Source organism: Octopus bimaculoides, chromosome 1, assembly GCF_046866305.1.
Source record: "Octopus bimaculoides isolate indiv1 chromosome 1, ASM4686630v1, whole genome shotgun sequence".
NCBI lineage: Eukaryota > Metazoa > Mollusca > Cephalopoda > Octopoda > Octopodidae > Octopus > Octopus bimaculoides.
Window position 1 is genome coordinate 156,381,832 of NC_142928.1, and position 23,613 is coordinate 156,405,444.

General features: G+C 34.3%; 1 protein-coding gene and 1 long non-coding RNA gene across 4 annotated transcripts in view; one reads left to right on the forward strand and one right to left on the reverse strand.

Annotated features, from left to right (window-relative positions):
- Window positions 1–1,186: 1,186 nt before the first annotated feature.
- Window positions 1,187–23,613, reverse strand: part of LOC106868434 (uncharacterized) — a 377,561-nt gene continuing 355,134 nt past the window's right edge. For all 3 annotated transcript variants that reach the window (XR_016243814.1, XM_014913697.3, XM_014913696.3), the window contains 4 exons: window positions 9,265–9,382; window positions 5,917–6,008; window positions 3,114–3,214; window positions 1,187–2,589 (listed from right to left, as the gene is read on the reverse strand). Coding sequence is in view for 2 of the 3 variants with exons in the window: in XM_014913697.3 (XP_014769183.1) it covers window positions 3,148–3,214; window positions 5,917–6,008; window positions 9,265–9,382 (277 nt within the window). In the remaining variant the exon portion in view is untranslated. The remainder of the gene's footprint in view (window positions 2,590–3,113; window positions 3,215–5,916; window positions 6,009–9,264; window positions 9,383–23,613) is intronic.
- Window positions 15,640–23,394, forward strand: LOC149137813 (uncharacterized). The gene is made up of 2 exons (XR_016243817.1): window positions 15,640–15,926; window positions 20,951–23,394. It is a non-coding gene; the product is annotated as an uncharacterized LOC149137813 (long non-coding RNA).

The window sequence follows — 23,613 nt, forward strand, 5'->3', positions numbered from 1 at the left end:
AAATGTGGCATAGAGAGAGCTCTATTGCCAAAAGTAGCAATGATATAGTCTAACAAGAATCTTCCGATTCAATAATTGAAAAACAGTTGAAGACCATAGGTTGACAACCTAAGTTCCTATGTCAGAGATTGTCAAAGGCTTTGCTGATGTGGAATAGGACAACATTGCTTTCTGCTGTGTTTTTAAGGTGAGATCACAGGTGCACAACATAGGTGAGCAAGTAAAACTCTGATAGATATGGCCCTACAGAATCTATATGGTTCTCCACTGTAGAAAGAGTTTGTGATAAATGAAGGCAGCGAGCTGGCAGAAACGTTAGCATGCCGGGCGAAATGCTTAGCGGTATTTTGTCTGCTGCTACGTTCTGAGTTCAAATTCTGCCGAGGTCGACTTTGCCTTTCATCCTTTCGGGGTCGATTAAATAAGTACCAGTTACACACTGGAGTCAATATAATCGACTTAATCTGTTTGTCTGTCCTTGTTTGTCCCCTCTGTGTGTAGCCCCTTGTGGGTAGTAAAGAAATAAGAAAGAGTTTGTGATAAAGATCTCTTTCTTCATCACTTATAAGTCTGTTTTCATAGATAGCTGGAGATCCCTGCAGAGAGAGAATGAAGAGTTTGGTAGGAATAGGAGTTAGCTCTGAGACATACAATTTGAAGGAGAAGAAGGAGAAGCAGTTGATTGTTATAATGGCAGAAATTTCACACTTGACAACTATATGTATGTCACTGTGAGACTGGATGTAGATGGCAAAGGACAGACTCAAGGAGGTTTTGCTGGGTGTATAAAACAAGAGGTGAAGTGTGGGCTTTTTCAGCATGAGTGTTTACATAGAGATCTACTTGGTAAAAGCAAACAGTCGCTGCTGTAATGTTAGAAGTGGTAGAGTTTGCAGGCTCACAAAGTTAGGCTTTGTTTTTTTGATGGTAACCTTGTATTTGTGTCAGTGGTACATAAAAAAACCCACCCGGTTATTTAGGTGGTGTGTCAGAAAACATTTTGGTTATTCTTTGCTTTCATACAATGCTATATTAATATGGAAATTAATATGACAGTCATATTTAACTTTAATTTTCAGAAAATACATACGTGACTTGAATGATGAGCATCAACAATACTAATTTCATGAATTAATGACCTGTCAAATGAGATTGACAGTATCTAAAAATGAAATACTTTATCATATTTAGCTGACATATTTTATTAACAAAGTAAAAAGTACAATTTCTTATAAAGTTTATTAAACACAAAGACAAAATAAGCTTTCTAGAATTTTAAAGCTTGTTATAAAAAAAAATTGTGCCAGTATTGACTGCCAAGAACCAACGGAAGCACATATAAAATTCAATAAAACAATCAATGACTGATTTCAATATTCAAATTCAATAAATTTAGTAAAGATTGTTTGTAGTCTTGCTGCAAATTGTGTTAATATACTCATACACAATCTAGTTGGCAGTTTTGGCTCATAGAGTAGACACATGTGTCCTGCAGTTGAAGTATATTTTTAACCCCACCCTGTCAACCATGGTACTACTAGATTATCATTAAGGAAATTGTTCCTGTTGTCAGATCATCAGAAACAATAATTCTTAAAAATAAATGCTAGTATATTAAAAGAGCTATAACTTGTAGGAATGGTGTTGTGGGGAGTGGGTGTATGTAACAAATAACCTTTTGTGACATTTAAATCATATGAAGCTCAGAGCAAGAGAAAATGCTATGATTCAGTCCTGACTATCTATCAAGTGTCAGCACAACCACTTCATCACTCTGTGACAACGGAGTAAATATATTCCAATAACACAGTTGATTTAATGTGTGTTAATAAACAAAGCAGTGCTCTGACATATGTTGATAGGATTTCATGAGACTGCATTCTTCCAAAAAACCCCACTGCTTAGACACATTAACCAGCTATCCTGTACATGACATTATTGATATACTCTCATCTACAGAGCCGATATAGTTTTTAAAGGGTTGACTGAATTAGAATGAATTTGAGAATTAAGATAATCAAATACTAGAACCAAGTTATTAAATGCTATGTTTGTTAGTTTTCAAAGTAGCAGAAAACACAAACTCTTGGAATGTAGAACTATAATGAAACAAGGTAGGATTAACAAAAGAAATAGTTTACTAGTTAAAACATCATTGTACTAAAAATGTGTAACAACCACACCTACACTGACTGAAGTATAAATATGATCATAACAAATGGATATTTCCAATATGAATTCTCCTTAATCTTTTACTTTAAGTATATATTTATTTAACAATTGTCAGTACTTACCAAATATTTATGAATGCCAGTTGCTGTACAATACTGCATTAAATTAAAAACTTGAAATAATAATATTGAGTTAAGTTTTTGTTTCATTTTGAAACAAAACATTTCAAAATGATGTTTACAAAAGAATGCTGGTAAAATTTGTGAATCATTTCAGGTATTGTAGTGTTTTAGCCATAACAGCAACAATGATATCAAATCAGAAATGATTGGAAGAACTTGAGATTCATTTTTTTTCCCTACTGGAGATTATTATTTTTCATTCTGAATTTCAGAATTAGTTGAGCCATACAAATTTCTGGAAAATAGAATTGATATAATAATTATATGTATTGTAGCATATGAGAAGGTGTAATCAATAAACTAAAAACTGGTATAATAGTAGTTCTATTCTAGATGCAAAAACTTTCAGCAACTAACTAAAAATTACGTTGCTTTTTCTCATTTGTCCATCCATCAATTCTTAAAGTGTTTCCTATGTTTGGCACTAGAGCTATTCATTTGAAAAGCAGATGTACAAGACATTTTTTCATTCATTCACATTTTGCAAACAATAAGACATCCTGCGATTGGCATTTTTTTCTACACAACATATTCTTTGACTGTAATTATGAATGCCACAATACCCACCCACTGAAACTTTTTGTAATTACTTCCCCCCCACCCATTCATTATAATTATATATATATTAAATTTCGTTGTTATTACAAGTTATTTAATAAACATTTAGAACTTGCTCTGTAGTAAACTATATTTCAAAACAGTACCTTATATATGAATGCTATGTAATAAAAAAGGCAAACAGAAAATAAATTTACTTACAAGAAAGTACAAGGACCAAAAAAATAGTCCTGCATCATATTTCTCCATCTGAAGGAGTTGGTCGGTCATCTTTCTTTTTACCTTCTTCTTCAGCTCGTTTTCTGTAATGTTAAAACAGACAATTTAAACAACTTGGTTTCATATGAATTATTCTAGAATCAAGCAATTAAGCAAGCATATTATTATCCTGAAATACATAGATACAGACAGATACTTATTTATTATTAATTCAGTTCTCAGATATCCTTATTGTTTTTTTTTGTTTTTTTTTGCAATGATTATTTTGCAATCAAAACTGTCATAATCATCATGAAAGATGAAAATGAAACAGAAAAATTAAGAGTAAATAATACACACACACACATTTGTGTGTGTGTATGTGTGTGTGTATGTATTCTCTTTTACTCTTTTATTTGTTTCAGTCATTTGAATGCAGCCATGCTGGAGCACCACCTTTAGTTAAACAAATCAATCCCAAAACTTATTCTTTGTAAGTCTAGTACTTATTCTATCGGTCTCTTTTGCCAAACTGCTAAGTTACGGGGGTTGTAAACACACCAGCATCAGTTATCAAGCGATGGTGGGGGGACAAACACAAACATACACACATATATACATACATACATATATATATATATATATATATATATATATATATATATATATATATATATATATATATATATATATATATATATAGATATAGGGCAGGGAATTGCTAATTAATTAATAAATTAATAATTAACAATTTTGCCAAGTAGTTCAGTATGCAAAAAAACCTTTATTGGTAAACCATTTACAATTATTAGTAGTTTTAACTGCTATTTCTAAATTTTCAGTATGTTGGTGAAGCAACTCCTGCTGATCCCTATATGTTTATATATATATATATATAAATATATATATATAAATATATATATATATATATATATATATATATATGATGGGCTTCCTTCAGTTTCCATCTACCAAATCCACTCACAAGGCTTTGATCAGCCTGAGGCTATAGTAGAAGACACTTGCCCAAGGTGCCACACAGTGGGACTGAACCCGGAACCATGTGGTAGGTAAGCAAGCTACTTACCACACAACCACTCCTATATATATATTAAATTTTCTGTTGTATTTACTTAACTTTATTGTAGTTTTTTTATGTATTCATATTTATTTACTGACATTGCTTCATTTATGCACTCCGTATGTAGTAATATTGGTACTTGCAAAATCCTTTTACTCTTGGCACAAGGGCTGAAATTTGGGGGGAGGGGGGCAGTCGATTAGATCGACCCCATATAATGAAACTATTTGCTATTTATAGCAATATCTGGAGTTTTAACCTGCCATGAAATGTCTTGAGGTGTAATCTGTCTGTCATGTTATAGTGTAGTGATATTTATGGGTTTATATATATATATAAATATATATATTGATAAGTATATTTATTTATATATGTATGGCAGATATTGTGGCATTGCTTATATAACTAACACAGATTATGACACAGCAGTCAGCTAATGGAATAAACATCTATTCTCTCACATCATTTTTCTTATCTGGTCAATTTTAATTCCTATTCCCCATCTTTGAGACTTCTGGATTTTCAGAATGATGGTGTAGTTACATCCTAGCCTTAATCATGGTCTCGATAGACACGTACCAGGCAGGGCCTCACAGAGATTCTTTGAATTCCTACACACACACTCACTCACTTATGTGTGTGTGTGTGTGTGTGTGTGTGTGTGTGTGTGTGTGTGTATGAGTATATATTTATTTGAAAAAATGAATAGAAGTGGCTTTTCTGATAATTTTTCCACTTAGAAACTCTGCCAAATCAGATTGGAGCCTGGTGTAGCCATCTGGCTCACCAGTCCTCAGTCAAATCGTCCAACCCATGCTAGCATAGAAAGCAGACGTTAAACGATGATGATGATGATGCTCATAAGTTATTAGGTGTTTACAATCTAATTACTAAAGAGGAAAAATTAACAGAAAAGCCTATTCAATCTCTGGTGACCAAAATGTCTTGTAGCTACAGATTCAAGGATGTGAGGAAGTGACATATGAAATAATTTTGCTGGGGAACAAGTAAGTGTTGCTGACAAGAAAAGCATCCATGCTAGCTTAGAACATCTAATCTAAGCTATCATGGAGAAATGGTCATTCTTCCACACTGAAAAACAGACAAACAATGGAACATAAAATCCATGGCTTCACTTATTTTTGTTAATAGAAAGCTGCACTTTCTCTTTATATATACAAATATCATTTAATGAATACAGGAATTATATATGAGATATTTCAAGTTTCATGCCACATTTAGAGCATTAACTGGACAGACTTGTATAATGTATCTTGCACAGTCCATCAACCAGAAATCTTTCAGGTTCACACTCAAGCCATCTCCATACATACATACTTATATATATTTATAATAATGAACTTTTACTTAGCTTCTATTATATTTAACCCACATAGCTTTATCAGAAGACATTAATTGTGATGCAGTTAGAGTGGGAGTGAACCAAGAAACACATGGTTATGAAGCAAACTTCTTAACCACCGTGTAACAAAAAATTAAACAATAAAACTCAATGAAAAAAGTTTTCGTATTTATCTACTTGCAGAAATAAGTCAATCTCACAAGCAATTATTTATAACAAAAGAACTTAGTAATTCTCCACTTACTGATTACTTAAGCTGTGATTAAGTGTCTAATTATTAATGCAACTTGTGTCTTTAAAAAGTATTCAAATTAAAATTAGTTCATTTGTTATTTACAAATTGACTGTATTTTATAACTCACCTGGCCACTTCTTTCTTTAGCTGTTCATGTTTCATAAGAAGACGTTTTCTCTCTGTGAAAGTCTTCCGGACACGATAACCCCGAAAGGAAGACTATCAACATAGAAGTAGATGGAAATGGTAACATTGAAATAAATGTAATAGCAATGCAGAAGCAGATGGAAATAGCAACATGGAAATAGATGGTATAGCAACATAAATATATATGGAATAGCAAGACAGAAGTAGGGAGAATATTACCATAAGCACTAGATGGAATGATAACAGAAGTAGATGAAATAACAACACAAAAATGCTAAGGAATAGATAAGTACAAATATGACCTGTACAGCCAAATCTTTGACTGATTACTGTTTAGAATTATGAAAACTTTACTTTAACTGCAGATAGAATTGATTGCCAAGATAGTTTCTTGCTACAGTTGATGATATTAGGAAGTGTAATATTATTTGGAGAGGTTTTCTTTTTTCAGTGAATTGCATAGATGTTAGGTTGGAAATTATTACTTTGCTTCATCACCAGTTACATCAACGAAGGAGCCTGTATATCAGTGGTTCTCATCTAGGGTCCATATGACCCTTGGAGATCCACATAAAATTCCGTTGTTAAAGTTTATGTGTAATAATTTGGTTATATTTCTACAATACACAAAATATTTTAACAAACTATAAAAATATCATAGGATTTTTTAAACAGCAAATGGCTATGAGGGTCCATCCAAGTAAAACAGGAACCATGGGTAAAAAATGGTTGAGGACCACTTCAGTATAAGGTCGCCTGATCTGTTAGAAACAACAGCCAAATCTTCCTTGAATCACACACTGCTGTCTTAATTATGGAAAGGACAAATTGTAAAATACTGTCCTAGAAACTTTTAAACACACAGGATGCTTTTGAACATAGGCCTGCTTTATTAACATTGTTGTTGTAAAACAACAACAGCATCATTATCATCAGAAGCATCATCATTATCATCATCATCATCATCATTACTATTCATAAGGTTGATTATACTGGAGTACAACCTATGCCTTGCTCCATTTACCTTGTCCAGAGTGCCCTCAAGAAAGTTCTATAACTTGTATTCTACACAATGTTGCAGTACAAACAAATCGCAAATGAGATTATTCTTTGTAATATGATTATGCAAAATATATTATATTATACAAAGGCAAGCTGAGACATGGAGTTCATCTGATAAGTCTTCCACAAGAAGCTGCTTAAAGAGATCAACATTAAGAATTTGTATTGTTTGAAATACATTCCAATGGAAGACATTAGTTTATAGAGCTAAGTTCAAATTCTTTTAGAGGCAAAACAGTTGTGATACACAACTGACATCATCATCTTCATCATCATCATCATCATCATCATCATCATTATTATTATCATCATCCTTACTACCACCCAGCTGTATAATACCCTCAAAGCCAGAATAAGCTCCCAGCATACCTCACCAACAATCCAAAGCACTTCTTGTGCTGGTTATGTATACAAGAATCTGTAGTGAAAGATAATGTTCAAATACTGTTCAATCAATATTGCTTCTAATACACAAAACACTAATTTCACAAGAAATGAATTTACTGTTCTTTGATTACAGTTAACAGCCAGAACCTTATCATAAGTGAAATTGATAAATATAGGTTTCAATCAATTAGATTTGAATAGATATATAAGGTAAAGATTATGAACAGGAAGTAGGTGAAGGAATCTATTCTGCATAATGATAGTATGAGGATAATAAACATTTTCAAAAGATACCTTTTTTCTTTGTTAATTTTCAATTAAAAATCATGATTTCCTGGTATGTTCTTACAATGAGATCACGTTATGTTATAACATTGCATTTCTATACAGAATGACAGATACTCTCTCTTTCGATATAGACTTCAGTATTTTTATCACTAATTGTTGGTAGATACCATGCAAACAAAAATGTTGCTTTGTTCACACCCTAAATATATCTTATGTGATAATGGTATAAAACTAATTTACTAAAATCGATGTTTCTCAGTAAAAAAAAAAAAAAAAAATCTTTCCTCACTTGAACTGAAAGTATTGTGACTTGGAAAGAAAGAACTTCTTAAGAAGCTTGCTTTGCAACTGTGTAGTTTCAGGTCCATTCCCATTATGTGGCACTTTGAGCAAGTGTCTTCTTATAGTTCCTGGCCAACCAATGCTTTGTGAGTGAATTTGTTGGACAGAAACTATGTGCAAGCCCACGTGCGCACGTGTGCATGTGTGTGTGTGCAAGAGAGAAGACTGTGCTGGTATAGTCATGTAATGTGTATGAATGAAGACAGTTGCATCAAGAAGTGCCAAGCTCTAATTGTGGAGGGAATGTGCAGAAGGGGTAGACCCAGGAAAACGAAATGATGAGAAAGGATCTATAGATGTTGGGCCTCACTGAGGAGATGACAGGGGACTGAGGCACCTGGCAGTTTGCTGTGCTTGAGAAGACACATCAAGCTAAGTAAATATATAGTCATCCTTGCATACTAGCATGTCCCCTGCACCCATCTTCAACTGAGCATTCCTAATCTTGTGGGACTGTGGAAGCCCTTGTGCTGGTGTTATGTAAAAGCACCCAGTACACTCTATAAAGGGGTTGGCATTAGGAAGGGCATCCAACCATAGAAAGCATGTCAAAACAGCTCTTCAGCTGACCTGCTCCCGTCAAACCGTCCAACCCATGCCAGCAGGGAAAATGGATGTTAAATGATGATGATGATGATGATGAAGAAGTAAAAGAATAAAAGAATATATATATATATCTGTGTGTGTGTGTGTTTGTGTTTGTCCTCCACAATCACTTGACAATTAGTGTTAGTTTGTTTACATTCCTGTAACCTAGCAGTTCAGCAAAAGAATAGAATAAAATAAGTACTAGATTAAAATAAATATTAACATCGATATTTTTGACTAAACCTTTCAAGATGGTACCCTAACATGGCTGCAATCCATGACAGAGACAAGTAAAAAAGGTAAAAAAAAGAGATTTTCATATTCTTAAGTAAAACCATTACCTATACTACCAGCTGGTTAAAAGAAAGAAAGAGAGAAAGAGGGAAAGAGAGAAAGAGTGAGTGAGTAGGTGAGTGATAGATAGATAGATAGATAGACAGGTAAAGAAATAGCTAGACAGACAGACAGATAGATAGATAGATAGATGGATGGCTAGATAGGTAGATAAATGGATGGAGAGAGAGAGAGAGAGAGAGAGAGAGAGAGAGAGAGAGAGAGAGAGAGAGAGAGAGAGAGAGAGAGAGAGAGCGAGAGAGAGAGAGAGAGAGAGCGAGAGAGAGAGAGCGAGAGAGAGAGAGCGAGAGAGAGAGAGTATGTTTACCTGTATTTTCTGTGCTGCAATATCTTGGATGCCAATAATTGATAATGCTCCTTGTTCAATCATGTACTGAGCTACATCATGGTGTTCCTCCATCAATGCATAGTCAAGGGGTGTGTACCTAATAATAATCATTAAAAGAAAAAAAAAATAATACTTTTTGGGATAACATATGGTCAAGATGAATATGTACAATAAGAAATCTACCAATATTACTCTTGTTCTCAATCAATATCACCATTCTTTGGTTATGAATCTCTATTTATATATTGGCGTCTTAATACTTGCATCTATATATTGGCATCTTAATATTCAACATGCTCAAAAGTTTCATTATTGTTTCCCCACCCAGAATCTCAGGAACAATTAACTCTCCATACATACATTATGTCAATGTTTAGTCTATGTTTGTTACTATTTTATCTAACAAAGCAACTTCTATAACACCTTTTTCATCATACCCCATCCCCATACATACATACATACATTTATACATATCTATCTATCTGTCTGTCTGTCTATCTGTCTATAAACACACACTCATACACACATATATCATAAAAAATTCTATCAAATATATTTCGTATCTCTAGTCAATACTTTTATTAGTATAATGAGAGAATTCTCTATTGGTTTTGTATTATTGGATATACTAGCTGTTTATTACTAAAATGTGAAATACAGAGAACTAAATCACAACTGAAATCACACCAAAAGAAATAGAAAAGACATTCTAAAGTGAGAAAATTGCCACAAGCTATACTTGCCCATCATATAATACGATACATTTTTGTATTCATAAAAGAATATTGCTATATAGTAAAGTGTTCTTTATAGCAAAACAGTATTGCACGGGGGGATAGTTTTTAATCTGGCAGGAATGTCTGTGCACCGATGTACTTAATAGCTCTCAAAAGTGTGCCAAATTGTCTTAATATAGTTTTTTAATATTTCAAAGATGTGATATTTTCAAAAGAAGGCTACTGAACGGAGTTTAATGTACAGAATGTATGTAATTATTAGACATTAGGTTATATTTGTTATGTAATGATAGTTTACTAATACACCCCCCCCCCCCCTATCATCTAATTGTTGAGGCTAATGAACTCTGAATATGAGGGAACTAGGAATAATTGGTTCCATGCATGTGTACTTGTGTCATGGGAACCAGGTTAACTCATTTTTGATAGCAAGGTACTTTCCAGAATTCTCCACAGTTCATATGATGTAGATCCTTCGTGACTCATATAAACTCTCATAGGGCTGGTTTCCACTTTCTAGATGGGACACCAGTCCATCGCAGGGTCACTCATTTTTACCAGCTGAGTCAACTGGAGCAACGTGAAATGAAGTGTTTTGTTCAAGAACATAATGCACCGCCTGATCCAAGAATCGAAATCACAATCTTATAATCATGAGCCAAACAACCTAACCACTTAGCCATGTGCCTCCACACTTATATGATGTAGTACACATGGTTTATTTTTACTGGACTTATAGAAATACGTTGCAAGAACAGTTTTGCATATGATATGCACATGTTATTAAGCAAAAATTTAATCAGCACAGGGAAGGTTAATGAGTTATTCTTTTTATATATAAATTAGTTAGGTAAGATGGAATAATAAGCATGACATTAACTGGCTTTTGCAAATTGGAGTTGATATGCGCATGTGTTAAGTGGTGATATATGTAAGAAAAATGTGGGTGGGGGAATTTCAGAAAATTGCAGAGAGAAAATTGGGTGACATAATTACTGTTGTGTGATGGAGTTGAGATTCAGTAAAGGTGATAGGAGAGGCAAGGATAAGTAGATTGATGTGGAGTAGGTGTTTAGTTCATTAGTTCAGTGAAGTAGAGACCATTGTAATAGCAATGAGACAAGATACTGCTGTATGTCTGTGGGAGAGTAATTGTAATAATGGTGAGAGTTTATTGCCAAACTGCCAAATGAACTTTTTTTGGTTGTGGTAAATCTCTGGTTCTTTGGAAGCCGTACTGCAAATTGTGACTAAGGACTGAGATTCCTGGGGTGGGGTGATAGAAGAGGTGATTGTTAATGATTTGTTTCTGTTTGCTTTGAGATGTTGAAAGTCAGTGTGAAAAGTCAGTAGGCTGCTGGGTCGAAGAGGTTTTCCATTCTTAGAAACAGTGTAAAAATGTAGCATGTTTTCAGACTCCTGCAGTAATGAAGAGGAGGAGTTAAAGTGTTTGATAAGGATGGAAACTATCAAGAGCTCACTGAGAAGAATAGATGGGATGATATGAAACCAGTTTCCTTGTTGGTTTGGAATGACTGGACGGGATTTTGAACTGTGTGCATGTTGTGGTAAGGCTTGAAATAAAGTTCAGGAGGAATTTCTTTGAATATACAGTGTGAAATTAGAGGTGAAGTTAGTAGTAAATTTTTTTATTCTTCTACTCATTTCAGTCATTAGACTGGGACACTACCTTGAAGAATTTTTATTTGAATGAATCATCCCTAGTACTTCTATTGCTGAACTGCTAAGTTACGGGGATGTAGACACACCAGAAACAGTTGTCAAGTAGTGGTGAGGGCGTGGGGGACAAACACAGACACAAAGACACACACACACATTTATGACTAGCTTCTTTCAGATTCCATCTACCAAATCCACTCACAAAGCTTTGGTCGACCTGAGGCTGTAGTAGAAGATGCTTGGGGTTCCACACAGTGGGACTGAATCTGGAGTCATAAAATTAGTGGAGATCATTTTAGCAAGGAACCACAAGGTTTTGCTACAAATAGTTGACAGGAGAGCTTACAGACTAAGGGATGCACAAAGGAATCCTTTGCTTTTCTGAAGATAGACCTGCAGGCATATTGGCAGAGGGTTGAAAACCTCCGAAATAGCTGACTTGAAGTAGCAGAGGCTTTGGAGGGAAGTTATTGGCTGTTAGGAGAGGTATGTTGCCTATGTAAACAGTGACTAGATGATCCAATGTATTCTGTAACAATAATATATAGGTTTGGAGATGAGGAACAGATCAAGTTTGTTTAGTATGTTAGTGTGAGTGTCAAAGATGCATGTAGGAAAAGATACAAACTAGTATAGGGAGTCAAAGATGGCCTGACAATTTGGTCTCTGAGCCAGCAGTTCCAGAATGAATTCTGTTCATTCATTATATATACAAATATGCTGACTTCAGAAAGAGAGATGACTTCACTAAAGGAAGTGAGATATTCAGATAGCAGATGTGACTGGAAAAGTTTGGGAAACAGCAGAAATGACAAACATGAAGTCAGTGGGGATAGAGAAGTAACAAACATGAAGTCAAGTCAGCGGGGGGTGGGGGTGGGGGGTTTAGAAGAAATAAAAAAAACATGAAGTCAGCAGAGATAGAGAAGAAGCCATTGATGCTGAAATCTAGGTAAGAGAGGTGTGTAGAAGGAAAAGGAGATTCCATGTCAGTACAGATAGATTTTTTTCAGAGGAAAGCTAGATCAGGAAGTGTCACCTGGATACTGACAATGGTCAAGAGATAGAAGATGAGAGTTTCATGTGAGACTATATACAATTAATGACCAGCTTTAAAAGTAATTGGCAATCACTAAATAAAAGATGTGAAAGGCATAAGGAATGAAAGAGAAACCTAATGAAAACAGTGGATATAAATATGTTTGTGTGGGTAGTTTAGGGATATGAGACAATAGTATAATATAAAATGATGCTTTCATGAGGTAAGAACTCACGGTATAACTAGAAGATTCTGTCTCTATGCAGATGAAACTATACTTTCTTTTAAGAGATATTATACATTGGATAATATAGTTTTGAGATACACTGTATCTGAAAACAAATGACAAAATGGTCATGGCTGGGATGTCTTTATTGACAGGTCTGTTGGATCAGGATTGAACTGGAGTTTAAACAACAACAGCAGCAGCAAGAAGAAGAAGAAGAAGAAGAAGAAGAAGAAGAAGAAGAAGAAGAAGAAGAAGAAGAAGAAGAAGAAGAAGAAGAAGAAGAAGAATAGTAATAATAATAATAATAATAATAAGAAGAAGAAGAAGAAGAAGACAGTGATGATCATGGTAGTGTATATTTTGGTGATTTAGGTGCTGTTTCTAGCAGCTTGTGTGACTGCATAGAGGTTTCCTGGTTGGCTGTGTTGTACAGCCTTAAGACTAGTAAGCACAATGATATTGGGGGTTGTGTGCATATGGAGTGGGGGAAATATTGTGGTGATTCATTAAAGACAGTATGGCATGGGAGAGGGGAAGATATATCAGATCTATGACAATGATGTGTGTGTGTGGAGGTGGGTGTATTTTAGTGCTATGACAATGACAAGAAAGCAGAGTGGGGAGTGGGTTATGACTATGACAGTACAGCACTTGGATGTGATATATTAGTTTTATGACAATGACAATGGGGGTGGGGAATGAGGTGGGTGGTAGTGTTATGGCAATCTCAGAAAGTCAGGAGTAGGGATGGATATGTTAGAGCTTATACCCTTTCTCTTTGCTGAGACAAAAAACATTATTTTTTCTGGAAACTGCTCATCTAGGTTATTTCATATCAAACAACACCATTACCACTATTGCAGTTACTACTACCACTATAACCACCACCACCATAGATATCACCAGCCAATCTACCATCTACCATCTACCATCAACCATCAGAAGTACCTTAAGCACCACCACCGCTGCCGCCAGTGCCACCAAAATCCTTCTCACTAAATGCCTCTTCTTCACCGGTAAAAATGATAAAATATCAGAAATTGAAAGTGTTTATCAGTTTCGAGTATGAAATATAAAACTTTGATCTTACCTGAAGCATAAAGAATATATTTTATCAAAGTGAGATACTCCTCCCCTACAGCAAAGGGATTATTTTGATTGATTAGTTCCTATCATAAAACTCCATACACCTATAATCTCCAATAATTTTCCGACTGTTCATCAGTCTTAATGTTTCTCATTGACTTTGGGGAATGTGTTAAAGCTACTCCAAACTACAAATGCTAACACACACACACCTCTACGCAGTCAAATGATCTGTTAGAAATAACAGATAAATCTCTCCCTTTTCACACTCTTGTCATCTTAAAAAAACAGAGAAATCCCTTTTCATGTTCAGATTTTTCTGTTACACGTATTCCTTATTTATTCACATTGTTTTGAATTACTCATGTATTATCTCATAGCTTCAAGATTTTAATGATGTGGTAGTTTAATTTTAGAATGACATTGTAGAGTAAGTGTGAGAGGCCACATCTGGCCAATTTGAACATAAAGCAGGTAGAATATTTGGACCAGTTATGGCTGATTTAAATGCTAAATGGTTAAATATTACAGTCATTCCTGTGCATTATTCTATGTGCTGTTCATGCACTTTTAACTACTTCTTCTGATGAGTTGTAGAGCACTTGAGCACAATAAGTTCATTATCATTATTATTTTGTCTTTTACTTGTCTCAGTCATTAGACTGCAGCCATGCTGCGGTATCACCTTGTGGAATTTGTCTTTAGTTCAACTTATCGACCCCAGTACTTATTTTCTTTTTAAGCTTGGTACATATTCTATTGGTCTCTTTTACCAAACTGCTAAGTTACAGAGATGTAAACACACTAACACTGGTTGTCAAGCAGTAGTGGGGGACCAGCACAGACACAAAGACACACACACACACACACACACACACACATGATGGGCTTCTTTCAGTTTCCATTTACAAAATCTGCTCACAAGGCTTTGGTTGGTCTGAGGCTATAGTAGAAGACACTTGCCCAAGCTGCACATAGTGGGGCTGAACCTGGGACCATGCGGTTGGGAAGCAAACTTCTTACCACACAGCCACACCTGTACCTATTATGTTGCTTATCCTTTTCACCCCTTGTGGAGTATAGGGCCAGTTTCCCGGTTTCCATGGCATATGTGTTTCCCCCTAGATGGATGGGACGCCAGTCCATTGCAGCTTACTCAAGAAACAGGAAGAAAGAGTGAGAGAAAGTTGGGGTGAAAGAGTACAACAGGGGTCACCACCACCCACTGCCAGAGCCTCATGGAGCTTTAGGTGCTTTTCCCTCAATAAACACACATGATGCCCAATCTGGGAATCAAAACTGCGATCCTCCGACCGCAAGTCCGCTGCCCTAATCACTGGGCCATTGCGCCTCCATGTACCTATTATAAGTATTTGAAAAATAAGATAAGAAAATAAAGAGATGGCTGGTCACAACTTGAATATTTTGATTACAGGTGTTCTTGATTAAGACTGACTTGGACCAAACAACAACACGCCTGAAAATTAACATAGCTACACAAGATATAATTTTCTGGCAAAATCTCCATTTTTGCTCTTTTTATTTTTTATTCAGTAGATAAAGCAGTAGCCATGTTCATTTACAAGGCCTCCTAGATTGATGGGAGGGAGAGAGGGAAGGAGAAAGCTATCCTCAAACCAGAAATTTGGCCTGAATTCTTGCAATAGAGGTATACAGGGTGCCAGATGGTGGTGTGAAACTGGGTGACCAACTAAGTCTGCCTCTCAAGCAGGCCATACCAAGACTTGAACTTAGAATGCAAAGAACCAAAACAAATACCACAAAGTATCTAGTCCAACTATTTTACAGTTCTGCTCCTCATCCTACCCCTGAACTGTAACTTTTTGTATTGACTATAAAAGGACAAAAGGTAAGAATTGACCTCAGTAAGATTTGAACTCAGAGCACACAGCATCAGAATAATTACTGTAAAGCACCCAACCTTGTATATCAAAAATAAATTGTTTCTAGTTAATTTCTCAAAAAACAACATTTAGCTTTCTTTCTATAACTAAATCTACAAATCAGAGAAAAGTAATTCCACATTGTGGCCAAAATTATGAAGTAATGGAAACAGCCAAAGTAGGTAAAGAATTTTAGAATAATATTAGAAGAATTTTCCACCAGCCATATTAAACATTCTTCAAGTCTGACAAACCCTAGTTTTCTCTGAAACTGGCAAAACCTGTACATCTCATAGAAAACAACACACACACTCACAAAAAAAAAAAACCCATCTCAATATTATTTTTATGATGATGATGATAATGAGGATTATGAGAACGGTTATTATTACACTGAGAATAATAATGATGATTAATACGGTGATGATGGCAGTGGTGATGATGGCAGTGGTGATGATGATGATGATGATGATAGTGACGATGATGTTGAAGTAATGGCTTAAGATTCTTTTAACAACTACATTTAGTCAGCAAATCCGATTTCCTTATCCTCAACTCTTGTTATGCAGTTGAACAGACTTCATGAAACAGAACACAGTGGAATTTCAGCAGAAACTTAGACTCCTCCCCAACACCAGCCACCACTCCCCCACCCTACCACCACAACCCCTGTATCAGTTTTATGGAGGAGAGTTGGCTGTCTCCATTCACAACTGCAACCTCGATGCCGGCATAGTTGCAGCTTACCACAACCAACAATCAACAGCAGACATTATCCTATGTGCTTTATTGATCTGGTGCTTGTCATTCGAAATTTAAATCAAAACTACTTGAATATATGGTTCTTTCTGAAAGTAAGAGCGATGGGGGTATATTTACACCACATTCATCTAACTAATAGACAGATTTAGGCCAACCCTTGCTTCACATGTATATATGCATTCAATGCTTTACACACACAAACACAGGCACACACACATACACACACACATATATTTACAATACCGACTCTCATTCAAGCAACTAAAACATATAAACAAACACAAGTGTGAAATGAATGCACAAAATAAAACTCAATAGTAATACTGCAGGTTTCTCAACGTATCAGAACAAACATACACACACAAATACATATATATACACTAAAATGAGGAAAGGGAATATATGATTGTATATACATCAATGAATATAAATAATACAACTGCATAAAATATTCATTTTAGCATAATATACATTTACATTGAAAAATTAAAAGTTCAAGCATGAAAAAATATAGATATAAGATAATATAAATAAATGTATTAAAAAGAAGTTTGAAATATTAACTTTTATATAATTATTCATAAATACATACATATATATATATGTGTGTGCGTGTGTGTGTATTTTCATACAACCACACACACACACACACACAAGATTTATATATGTGAGCATAATAAAAGTAATTCTTGGGGAAAAAAGCCATACCAAAAATATACGCAAATATAGCTATGCAATTATACACATGTATGTGTATGTGTGTGTGTGCGTGTGCATGCGCGAGTGTGTGTGTGTGTGTGTGTGTGTGTGTGCGCTTGTGTGTGTGAGTGTGTGCAGACACAAGTGCACGAGAGTGGCATTAAGCCCTTGATGAAGTAAGCTGCATCGCAGATTTGATTCCTCACGGCTTTATTTCTATTACACTTTGTACATGTAAACAAGACCTTGACACGCTTCTTGCATTTAGAATCTGAGTGAGGTGACCTAACAGTGTTCGGAAAATTATGGGACATTTCTATTTGATATACAGGTAGAGAAAGGTAACTAGGTAGGTAGGTAGACAAATAGGTACCTAAGTAAATAGATAAGTGTGGGTATGTGTACACACACACACTGATATATGTATGCATACATATGTATGTATGCATATATATACTTATATATGCATATATATATATATATATATATATATATATCATCATCATCATCATCGTTTAACGTCCGCATGGAAAGCGGACGTTAAACATAGATGATGATGATGATATATATATATATATGTATATGTACACACACACACATACATATATATGTATACATATATATATATATATATATATATATATATATGTATGCACACACACACACATATGTATGTATGTATGCACACACACATATATATATGTATATTATACCTACATAAAGAGAGAGAGAGAAAGAGAGAGAGAGAAAGTGACAGAGAGACAGAGAGCAAGAGAAAGAGAGATAGATTGGAATGCATGCATGTATGTAGATTGGTAGGTGGACAGATATGTAAGTACGTAGGAATGTAGGTAAGTAGACAGATAGATAGACAGACAGAAAGAAAGACAGACAGATAGATAGATAATGGAAAATATATATAACATCAATCATGTACCATTTCTCATCAATGTCAGATCAATTTAAAGTTAATGCATGTTATTGAAAAACATTGAATAAAAAGCAGTGTGCAGTAACAAACAACTCTTCACCAAAAAAAAAAAAGCACTGGAGATAGTGACTGTTTTGACCCAAGAGGTTTCTTCAGATTTATACACTCTTTTTCTAAGGCTCAATTAGATAATATCTGATTCTCTAAGCCAACCCAACTAAACCCCTTATCTACCCGCTCCTTCTATAACCCTCTCAGAATAATCATTTTCCCAAATTTTTCTTTCAAAAACTGCATTAACTTGGGACTTCTCTCCAGTCTGTGTTTTATCGCCAATCTTTCCATTGCAAGATTTTAAACTGACCACAAATTCTAACCATCTTACATAGTTAAGAATCAATGATAGAGTCTCTATGTGCTAGAAATAAGAGCTTAATGCTTCTAAAATTACACACCGCCACCTTAAAAAATGGGGAAAACCTATTGGACAGCATAGTTCCTGGTATACAAAAAGACAGTCTTTGATTATAAGTCTGCCTGAATCAGGACTGAGCAAGGGCTACACAACAAGAACCTCACATATCTGTCTTTATACTCAGATCCAGATGCTATTCTTACTTACATAAGTCTGATGCAACCTGTTTTCAAAGTAAAATCTTTCTAGAAGGCCTTTTGGTGCTAATTAATGTAGTTTACAGTTTCAAAATGAGCTAACATGAGAGCCTCTATTTGCTCATTTGAAATACCAGCCAATTATCTTTCAAATCACATTCGATCATCTTAAAAATGAAGGATATATTGATAATTCATACAGAAATATTATTGATCACAGGTCTGATCAAACAGAGCAGACCTGAGGTTACCAACAACAACATATATTCAAATATTCTCGCAAAAAGATACTCCATGTTAATAATCACTTTATGAAGCAAATATCTTTTTGCAGCTATTTTTTCTTCAATACAAATATTTATTTTGTGAGACCAACAAACCAGGTAATGCTTACAAGTAAATAGAATTGTATAAGAAAATAAATACTACATGAAAAATTAGCTAGTTCCTATTAAGCTTTATTACTATGTAAATAGTGTGAGCAACACTAACTTCTAAACACAGCAGCAGATGCAAATACAAACAAGCTGTGAGATTGCTGATCTGATATATAAGCAAGCAAGAATGCAAGATACTTGGTACTGCTCCAGTACCTTTCCCTTAATATACATTCAAAATTCTCTTATGTCAACCCTTTATCAACAATAAGAATTAAATAACTTTTATGTCTTTGATAATGCAGACAGCTACATAAAACCTGACACAACACCAAACAATAACAAGAGATTTTAAAGTTATTTTTCTTGTTAAAACAAAAGTTACCGTTACAGATCCCATGCCCTATCTTCTACATTACCACTCACCAACATCTTTGCCCTCATTTCTTCCTCCATTATCTTTAGTTATATCTCTTTTGGTCTTCCTCTTCCTTTACTTCCACATTCATTTCCACTAGTCCTTTCACTTGCTTTCAACCTTCCTCAGTAATTGACCTAGCCACTTCTCTTTACAACACCCTTTCTGTACACTGGTGGGTTTATGAGAAGATAGTAATTATGATAATAAAAGTAAATAATACTAATTTGTAGGGCATTACAAAACATTTGAATGGAGATGACGAAGGTACATCTTGTAAGGCTTTTTCTAAAGGGAGTTGCACAGCTTCCAAGTTACAAAGATTAACTGAAGCATGAATTCAGCTCCATGATTGGAAATTAATAACCAGGAATTGATATCATGTAAATCTATGTGAAAATACCCATGGGTAATCAACTTAACTGTTTTTAACCCACTTGGGCAGGCAAAACTAACATGACAACAGGTAAAAATTCCACAAGTATAAATGGTATTCACAATGAACACTAATGATCATTATATTGTAGCTGAAAATTTTATCAAAATTCATGCAATAATTATATTTTTATAATTTTTACACTGGAGTAACTGTATTTCATCAAAATTTCTTACTTTCTAACAGGCTTGAGATAATTTATATAGAGAAAGCACCACAGGACTTCAAGAGCTAAATTTTTTATTCATAGAGTAAATAAGTTGTATTTCACTAACAATAAAAATAAGACAAAAAGTTATCAATATAATTTACTTAATATATAGATTAAAAACAAAGACAAAAAAAAAACCCCAAAAAAAACCGAAAATTACTTTTGGAAATAGAATAATAAAATAATGCAGCTTTGAAAATAGAATCATAAAAAAAATTAAAATAAATGCAATTTGAAGATAACACCACTTTTGAGATAAAGAAGAAACATCCTAAAAATATATTTAAGAGCAACAACTCTTAAATAATCAAGTATTTTGTTATTCATTGAGTTTATGTTGCTACACTACCTTCATATTTCATTTTACCATTCTTCACTGATTATTATTGCATTGCTTGATTGTTGCTTTTTTTGAAATTTCTAAAAATTTCCATCTGGCTGGAATTGTTTATCTTTGAATTTCTGTTTCTTTGTTAATGAAATGTGATGTATTTATTTTGTGGATAAAAACTTTAATAATGCTTAGTGATGTATTTATCTGCAGATAAAAAGTACGCTGATGAATTAACTGATGATATATTGGCACATGATGTAATTAATTTGGGATGAAATTAACAGACAATGAGATAACCTGCAGAGGATTTACAGCAAATCAACCCTCAACACTGAAATGTAGCTGCCACATTTATGAATAATCCTCTCACACCACTACGTCTTCAATGAACCCACCCAATGCATATAGTACATTTAATGGAGTTCAATCCAACACTCTTTCTACTCACTGAATATAGCCATTTCCATGTTTTTTTTCTACCTTACCACATGCTTACTATTTTTTTTACCACCTTCTTCCTTCTAATATTCACTACATTCCTTCCACTTATTCTACTTCTCCCACAATCCATTCATACACTCTGCTATTAATATCAGATCATCTGCATCCAGCAAACTCTCATGGTAAATCTCCTCTTTGCTTCAAACCAGCACCTCTATCACAACCATATATAGTAACGGGCTAAGTACTGACCACAGTGCACTCCAACATTCATTTCAAACTCATCACTGTTCCCATGCTTTATCTTTACAACTGTATCCATTCTCTTATGTATTGATATCACTACTTTACTCATAACTCTTTCATTACCAACATTTCATGTAGAACCCTGCCAAAAACTTTCTCCAGATCAACAAACCCAAAACAATTTCCTCTTGTCCCTGCATTTCTCTTGTAACTCCCTTACAATAAAAATTGGTTGAGTTGTTCCTCTTCCTAACAAAAATTCAAATAGTCTTACACTGATGTTCATTTTTTTTCTGTAACTCTCTATCCAACTCCTTCTTTCCATCCCTCAATAACTTAATTGTCCTATCAGAGCCACAGTTTAGGGGATTGTTTTACTCTTATAGAGAAAAGTGAAAGTATTCAACCTCCAATCTTCTGTAATATGGTCTTCTTTCACCACCAATCCACAAATCTCAGTAATTTTCTTCAAAATACCTTCAACATCTTTCACATCAACTGTTGACCTTCCTCTTTTTGTACTACTCATTACACTTATTTCCTCAACATTTTTCTCAGTTACCTCTTATGCCTGTCCTACATTGTTCTCTATATTGCCATTCAATTAATTCTCCACATACTCCTTTCACATTTCCTTACTTCTATCTAGATCCAGAATAATTTATCCTACTCTATCCTTTGAGTAGCTCACTCATCTCTCTTTTTCTTTTTAACTGCTTCTCATTTTTAAACACCACGCTTTTACCCTCCTTTGAATCTATCTGTTCTTCAAATGTTTTTCTATGTGCAATCTGCATCTTTGCTACATCTTACTCTGAATACCAAACATAATAAAGATGTCTTTACCTTATTTCCAGTAGCAAGTAATAAAGGAAACATTTATGCCAACCTCTGCAAGAAAGCAGCTCATAAAGTGTTGTTGAATTCAAATTCAGCCTTACCAACAAGTGCTAAATCTTTGTACATGTATAAGATGAATCACAATAAAAAAACAGTAACAGATGATAAGATTGCCAATTTAAAAGTTCCCATACCTAATGAGGAACCAAAGTATTTGAGGAAAAGAATAAGGAAAGAGTAGTGACCTTATACAGATGACATTGTAGTTTCCCAATGTCACATGTGCCAGTTTAGCCAATCAAAGACTAGTTATGTGTGAGCCATTTTTAGCTATCTAAATGGAAATAAAACTGCTGTCTCTTTCTGACTTTCTCTTTGTTGTCAGTGACAGCCATGGATAAGCTTTGTCAGTTTATTCTCTGTTTCATTTAAGTAGCAGTTTGTGTTATGTCTCTAAGTCTCTTTCCCATCTCTAACTATTGGTAACATGTTTTGCTTTACTTTACTCTCTTACTACATACTAACTTCATTCTTGGCTTAGCTTCTAAAGAATAATTTTTTACCAGTTTTAAAAACAAATTTGTTTTCTATTTACTACTGCCATTACCTACTTGTAAACATCTTGACTTTGTTAACAAGAAAATATGTATGTAAATTTCTGTAACACTTTATAAAATATGCAAACATGTATTGAATATTTTTTTATAACCCTTCTCTTACAGCACAAATTATCTAACTGACATATGTAAGCACATTTTTATTTGCACTTTTATGTCAACTTCACTTTGGATTGATGATGCATATTGAAATGTTATATTTGATGTTAAAATCTGTGTTATTTTAAACCTGTACTCAAAAACTAAGTGCCGTTCATGAGCTTATTGAATTATGCTCAGTGGCATAGTATGGACTTGGCTACAGGAATAGTTATCCTGGGTACAAAATTTCAATAGCTAAAAATAAAAAAGTGATACTAAAAACAAAAAATAACATGCCCTCCCCACAATACTTGTCTTGTCCTGAACACTAGTATCCCATGCTATGCTAGTGATTATTCTATCAATAAGATCAGAAAAGGTCTAGTTGTTTTGTCTAGTATTAAATAAAAAAAGAGAAAATATTGTATGTAATTCATCATTATTTTTATTTCTCTGCAAATATAATTTGCTTGCTAAGTGCAGTGCATACAAACAGATAATGGGTTGTAACTAATAGAACATGTATGCATTTTAAAAACTGGTATTAGTTATTTTGTCAAAGCCAAGACACAAGTGAATTTAACTGCAAACAGAAAGTAAAGTAAAATGAGGTAGGTTACTCATGACTGCATATGATAGCAAAGAGAA